Here is a 7,144-nt window from a genome sequence, read left to right as displayed (position 1 = left end):
ACAAATGCTACTACTTTCTTCTGTGAGTTCTAAACAGAGACTGTATAAAATAGGTTTTAAAGCGCTCCAATGCTCTCCTTTCTCTTCATTGAAGCCTCTATGTTTACATTCTTGTGGTGAAGCGTAATGTGCTGTAGGTGCCAAAAAAATCTGTTTGGTACTGCCAATTTGTTTTGTGCAATAAAACATTATATTTCGGAAGAAAAATAGTTGTGGCAGAGAATCGTGATATCAATTCTAAGGTAAAAAAATACAAAAGTGATTCATATTTTTCCCCAAATCGTGCAGGCCCACTGCCATGACACTATATTGTATTCATATAATACTATCAATCAGGTTGTGGTCGACTAGCAGGGCCAGCTTGTTTGTTTGATCAACATTGATTGTGATTGGTGGTTTGCTGTGCACGCAAACCTGCACACACTAGCAACAAACTGTGTATCCAACAACACTTAAATAAGTTAAATAAAGTAAGTAAGTAAAAGTACGTTATATCTGAAACAGGCTGCTGTTGTAGATTCATTTCACGTTTCCAGCATCCGCACTGTAATGTTAGTTGCGACAGACATTGCGATGCAGACGGTGAAACTAAAATATCGTGCAGCCCTAATAAGAATATCTATAATAAGAGCAGTCTCATGTTATAACGCGCCATGTTTTATCTGTTACACAGTCAACAGTGAACCTGAGCTAAATAAAAAATAAATTTACAATACTGGACCTTTAAGCGAAATAAAAATGATTTAAAAAAAAATAAAAAAAATAAAAATTGCAAATAGAATCTTGATTGCATTATCTGGCAAAAAATCGCAATTTGATTTTTTTTTCTCCAAATCGCCTTAGTCTGTAGGATCAAATGTGTAGGCTGGGACGTCTTTTAAGCACCACAAATCTTAATTCAGAATGGTTTGACACACATTTTGCCGTTATCAAATGATATGCCCCCCCCCCCACCCCTTCCCCCCTGCAATTTGGATAATTGCATTATAATCGATATTGCGATTTGGATCAAATATCGATTCATTGTGTAGCCCTAACTATGTCCAAGTGATGTGAGCCGGACCTGAAGATTTAGGATTTAGACTGAAGATGTACATACCCAATCCACAACATCCTTGATGATCCCCAGCCAGTAGTACTTGCTCTGGATCCTGTGGACGGTCTTCTTTTGGCCCAGGTGATGACCGATGTCATTAAAGTGGCAGTCGAGAAAAATCTGCCTCTTCCTGTCAGCCTCGATCACCACCTCCCTCTTCTCCTCTTTCTTGGGTCCCACATAGTACAGCTTGCCCTCTTGAATGCACATACGAATGAAAAGTGGGACATTCTGTCACATGCGTGTGGTATTCTGACAATAACAAGTTTACTGAATGATGTGGTACATCATTGATTGGGAGAACGTCATAGACTACTTCGTTTTATCTTTTTAATGTCTTGCTTAATCTTGAAAGGCAGACATACCAATGAAACATAACTTCGACATATTATCATATTGGCATGCTCTCTATTCCAAACACCAATTATCTCCAGAAAATGTAGACTTTTTATTCGGTCGAATGTTATTTATATCATTCTTTTCCACCACAGGGCACGCGGTAATTTAGCAAGAAAATTCAAAAAGCCAGTTTTAGAAGTTGAGATCTGATATATACAGTGCTTGTTATAGTGAACCACCAAGATAATGAGCCGAATTGTCTATAGACTCCTAACGCGACACATTTGTATAATATCTTACGTTATGTCCTACGGGTTATAACGTACAAGCAAGTTGCTTTTAAATTGTTGTTTTTTTGAATGAAGGTTCGTGATGGCAACAGACGTTTATGTGAGCTAGAGAAGAGCAGTGCCCTCTCAGTGTGTTTTTCATTGGTAAATGAAGGTATTAAAACACCCCTTACCATCAATGATAAATTTCTGTGCGTATCTTTTGAGATTCTTCTTTCGTAAAGGATTCATCGTCTGAGGAAAGCAGCCTTTAGCCACAAAAGTGTAAATGTCACCGAATTTATTGGAGCTGGACTCAACCACCTCCTCCTCAGCCACTTGCAACGACTCCACGCTTAACATCTCCGGTTAGCTAGACTTTACAGGTAGTACAATGGACCGCGGGTATTATTAATACACCTCAATAAACTAACAAATGCTGACTGTCAACCACATATTTAGCAGCAGTGCTAGCTACTGCTACCGAAGACTCATAATCCTCAGCAAAACCACATCAGTTGAAGATACAACGCTCGTGCTTGTCTTCTTTCTCTTCTTCTACTTTTGCATTTATGCGGTTGCCATCACTGTTTTGCATTGGTGCCCCCTTCTTGACAACGAATGCTACTTCCTGCCAGCCCTCTTAAAATCAAATGGAAATTGGACTGTCTAGTTTGAAAGTTTTTATTTGGATTTGGCTGAACCATAGACTGTAAAAATGAATTATCAGAAGAAAAAAAAAAAAATTCAATTAATACACCGAGTGTTTTGTCGACACCTCACGGGAGAGCAAACTGTTAAAAAAGCAAAACCGACCACACAATGACTTCCAAGCCAAAGTAAAGGCTACGTACTGTAGTTTCTTTGTCGGCTTTATCAATGATTTAAGTCTATGAACGATTAGCATGCTCATGATATTTGAAAGGTTATTTCCTTAAACTCTATAATATTTCTGAAGGCGAGCTCTTGTGTTTTTTTTTCTTTACATATGTGCTGATGTGATTCCAGTTCCCATTTTATTTTAGCTGTCAAAAAGGTTTTTTTTCACTTAAAGTTACATGCTATAAATTTCACATCGCTTTCAAATCATATTATAAACAGGCTATGTTTCAAATACACAATGGGGTCATAGCGTACAGCGCGTGTCTGCTCTCTAGTGGTCACAATGTGGAACTGTCAATTTGCCATGATACTAGCTAGCCAAGCCAGCTACTCAAGGTGTATATTTAAAATTAGTTTGAAGTCTGTAGTTATTGGCACTAAATGTATTATGAATAATGTATAGTTGGAGGGAACTGCTACCCTTTTACCCTCTCTGACAAAAAATGGTCCACGTTTTTTAATTTATATTACTTTTACTTTGGAGACTTCGAACCGGAAGTTTATGTCTGTTTGTTGCTGCTAGCTAACACAGAAGTAGCTAACTGTTAGCTGTGAAGCTTGTCAGTCCTGGTATTACTTTTTGTTTATGCGTGTTTTATTCTATTTATACGGGCAATAATGACAAACAAGGAAGACGGAAATTGTCAGTTTTATATCTGCAACTGTTTCACCACTGATAATATTTTCCTGGAGGACTACAAGATCCATGTCCGCTTTTTATCCGAGCAGCAGTTCCGACAGGATTATGAAACGGTGAGTCGATGGTAGTTCCATTTGAAAAACAAAAATAGTATTTGGACTTAAATGCCCGTTTTAAAACTCTACTGACAACAAGTGTATCTTAATTGTTGCTACACAGCTGCTCATGAGGCTTGGCTGCGTGACGGACCAACAGTTTGGGGATGTGTTCAACAAGGTAAGAAAGTGTGTAACATTTGGTCGGTCTGACATTACTTAGGTTCACCTAAGGTTAGGTGGGACGTAAACCTCAAACATAACGGAAAATACTCACTCATACATTTCAAACACTTCCTCCTTAAGCTCAAACGTTAGATGAATGATTTATAACCTAAAGTAAACTAAGTCACTGCCATTAATATAATTAAAGGTTTATTTCATTTTATTTAAAAACATTTTTAGGGAAATATGCCACAAATGTATTACTATCAGTTTCTCGAAAGTGAATAATATAGGGCTTTCTTAACCTTCTGTAATTGTAAATTGACTATTTCTGGGTAGTAAACTGTTAGTCTTACAAAACAAGACAATTGATATAGAGCTAGACTGATATATTGGCCAGGCTCATATATTAGCTTATTACAGAGATAGGCTATATCGGTACTACTGTGTTTGCCGGCTGATAAGTAACAAGAAATATCAGTACAGTACAGAAAATAGCTTACAGCTTGGTTCGAAAGTTTGGGCACCCCAGGTAAAAATGTATATTAATGTGCATAAAGAAGCAAAGACAAGATGGAAAAATCTCCAAAAGGCATCAAATGACAGATTAGACATACAGTGCCCTGCAAAAGTATTCAGCCCCCTTGAACTTTTCAACCTTTTGACACATTTCAGGCTTCAAACATAAAGATATAAAAAAAAATTGTGAAGAATCACCAACAAGTGGGACACAATTGTGAAGTGGAACAAAATCTATTGGATATTTTAAACTTTTTTTAGCAAATAAAAAACTGAAAAGTGGTGCGTGCAAAATTATTCGGCCCCTTTACTTTCAGTGCAGCAAACTCACTCCAGAAGTTCAGCGAGGATCTCTGAATGAGCCGAACTTAGAAATACAGAGAGATCAGAGATCAGTCCTAAATGACTGATGGTGATAAATAATAATCCACCTGTGTGTGATCAAGTCTCGCCAGACGACATCAATTTGTAACCATAGCCGAACTTAGAAATATACAGAGAGAGTTGTATGGAGCTGATGGTCTTCTTTGGCAATGAATTGAATGGACGTTCATTAATATTTAAAAGTTACGCACTAAAGCTTTAGGGACAAAACTTGCCAAAGGACGACATTTATTAGATGTGAAAAAAAGTAATTTAGGGAGTTTTGATGCTCACATTGATTTTTACATTCATTCGGCTTAGGTGGTGCCAAAAACGGCTTGGGTGCTGTACATTAGCCTTATAAAGGTACAACGGGATAATCAAGTAGTATTCAGTGATCACTGGAAAGCATTTTGTTTGAAGAGGATGAGATCATGAGGTAACCTACCTTATTCTTCTGTATGACTACTCCGTTTAGCTTTCACAGGAAGTGGACAGGCGGCGGCGTCTAGGTGTGACGTCTGCTGAGAGAGCTGCTGCTATCAAAGACACGTACCGGCCTCTCCATCCCCACGTCTACCATCTGCAGGTACTTACTGCACCAGCCACTGCTAATAGAGTAGAGTCATTACTATGTGTCATGAACACCTTGCTGAGACACACCTGCACACCACCTGTCCTCAGGAGTCCTACCTCGCACCAAAGTTCAAGCAGATTGTTGAGTACTGTCGAAGCAGTGACATCAGCGAAGAAGGTCTCAGAGACTTGTTGCAGAAAGAGGCAGGTGAGCTGGAAAGTGTTTTCATTTCCTCTTAGTGGCTAATGTTCCAATAAGAAGTAGTAGCTCACTTACAATACAATGGAATGATCTCTGTTATTAGTACTACTTTTCTCTTTTGTTGACATTAATGAGTACCCATAACGCCATGCAAGTCTTTTAGTTTTTACAGTTGACAAAAAACTAAAAGTGAAGCAGTCAAATGTTCCAGAGGCTCAGTTTTTCAATGTAATATGGGAAGTTATTAGACATTTTACACTATATTAGGATAGCTTGGGCTCAGTTTTCACATCAGTTTCAATGTGCAAAACATGAAGCAAAGAGCAAAAAGTGACTTTATAAATTCTTACCTTTAAACCCACAAAACCCACAGTTTGTGTCCCTTTAAGGTGGTTTTGCGTCTCTTTTTCACATTATTTTTGGAACAGATAATACATAAAAAAACACCAAAAAAACTTAAAGACAAAACTTGCTCAAGAAGTCCAACTAGAACCTTTAGATCTGAGAAATATCTTTTTAGTTGCCTCTGTTCGACTTAGGCGGTGCCCAAAACGGCTCGTGTGCTGCACCTAAACCTTATAACGGCAGGGAAAACCCTGATGTTGCTTAAATATATTGAAATATTAAAATGCTACATGGAGCATCTTTTATTGACTCCCATCTTTCTGTTAAAGCTCCAAGGGTTTATCGCTTCCCTGTGTTTGAGAAAAGCTTCTGTGAGGAGCTGTTGGAGGAGCTGGAGCACTTTGAGCAGTCCTCTGCTCCGAAAGGAAGACCCAACACCATGAACCACTATGGGGTAATGTACGCCTTCCTACAGGTTGAAACCCCTAAAAGCGCCGGTTAATCACTGTTCAGTCATTCATGACATTTTGATTCTTGGCCATGAAATATGAGAGGTACATTCCAGGCAGGGACATGCAGGAACTAATGGATTTTCTAGGAAAGTCAGGGAAATTCTAGGGTAATTTGACAGCGAGGAACATGCATTTCGTCGCTTTCGGACAAAAACATTGTATCTCCATATTTCAAATTTTTATGAATCAATGTTATCACCCTTTTAAATGTAAATGTAAATGTGCTGTATTTATATAGCGCTTTTCCAGTCTTAACAACTGCTCAAAGCGCTTTTACATCAACAGGAAACATTCAACATTCACACACATTCATACACTGTGGCCGGGGCTGCCGTACAAGGTGCCACCTGCTCATCAGGTAAACACTCACACACATTCACACTCCGATGCGCAGCACCGAGGGCAACTCGGGGTTCAGTGTCTTGCCCAAGGACACTTCGACAATGACTGCAGGGGCAGGGATCGAACCACCAACCTTCCGATTGGTAGGCAACCGCTCTACCACTGAGCCACAGCCGCCGTTAGGCTGTTAGTCTTTTTTCATTTGGTGTCAAACTCCGGTTTTGGACATTCAAGATTTTCACCTGACGGCGACGTCATGCTGCATGTCTTCGAGCCGAGATGGAGGCCTTGAGCTGAAACCTTAAATTAGGAAGATATAAAATGCAGAACCCATGAAAGAGCTCTGACTGCAAAGGTTTTTAGGCAGGTATGAAAAAATGCTGTAAAGTAAGAAGGCTTTCAAAAATGCAAGTGTTAATAATAGTAACACAGCATCTGTTACAGTTCAGGGGATTAGAGGCCCTACGCGCAGAGAGCAGGCAGGTTAGTGTTGAGGATTTATTAACCAAAAAACCAGGGCAAATACAAAAAGGGATCAAAAAATGCAAAAAAAAAAATGACACAAGGAGTTCAGACTGAAGCAGCCAAAAAACAAAGTTCAAAATCCAAAACCTCCCAAAAAGATAAGGATAACCAAAAGCAGGAACACAGAAGCTGCAGGGGAGATACAAACAGACCCGTTTGGTATAATTGGTTGATCATACACCTGACAAAAAAAACAAAAAAGAAAACTACAAAATCCCTGACTTTTTGCAAGTGTGCCTACAAGAATTGATGCTGGTTTGAAGGCAAAGGGTAG

General features: G+C 39.0%; 1 protein-coding gene and 2 long non-coding RNA genes across 4 annotated transcripts in view; 2 read left to right on the top strand and 1 right to left on the bottom strand.

Moving 5' to 3' along the window:
• LOC116689535 (uncharacterized) overlaps nt 1-7,144 on the top strand; it is an 18,855-nt gene that overhangs the window by 4,778 nt on the left and 6,933 nt on the right. The window lies entirely within an intron of this gene.
• Nucleotides 2,945-7,144, top strand: part of ogfod2 (2-oxoglutarate and iron-dependent oxygenase domain containing 2) — a 6,544-nt gene continuing 2,344 nt past the window's right edge. Inside the window, exons 1-5 of one of the 2 annotated variants that reach the window (XM_032516085.1) lie at nt 2,949-3,339; nt 3,446-3,502; nt 4,847-4,957; nt 5,053-5,152; nt 5,821-5,945. In XM_032516085.1, coding sequence (XP_032371976.1) covers nt 3,205-3,339; nt 3,446-3,502; nt 4,847-4,957; nt 5,053-5,152; nt 5,821-5,945 — 528 coding nt within the window. In that variant the 5' untranslated portion in view covers nt 2,949-3,204. Of the gene's footprint in view, nt 3,340-3,445; nt 3,503-4,846; nt 4,958-5,052; nt 5,153-5,820; nt 5,946-7,144 lie in introns of both variants that reach the window. The other variant, XM_032516087.1, reaches the window with a different exon arrangement.
• Nucleotides 4,646-7,144, bottom strand: part of LOC116689526 (uncharacterized) — a 4,232-nt gene continuing 1,733 nt past the window's right edge. Inside the window, exons 2-3 of the long non-coding RNA XR_004332012.1 lie at nt 5,722-5,742; nt 4,646-4,725 (exon numbers count right to left, since the gene is read on the bottom strand). This is a non-coding gene — a long non-coding RNA (uncharacterized LOC116689526). The remainder of the gene's footprint in view (nt 4,726-5,721; nt 5,743-7,144) is intronic.

Source organism: Etheostoma spectabile, chromosome 5 (genome assembly GCF_008692095.1).
Source record: "Etheostoma spectabile isolate EspeVRDwgs_2016 chromosome 5, UIUC_Espe_1.0, whole genome shotgun sequence".
Lineage (NCBI taxonomy): Eukaryota > Metazoa > Chordata > Actinopteri > Perciformes > Percidae > Etheostoma > Etheostoma spectabile.
This window is presented reverse-complemented; position numbering and strand designations above follow the sequence as displayed.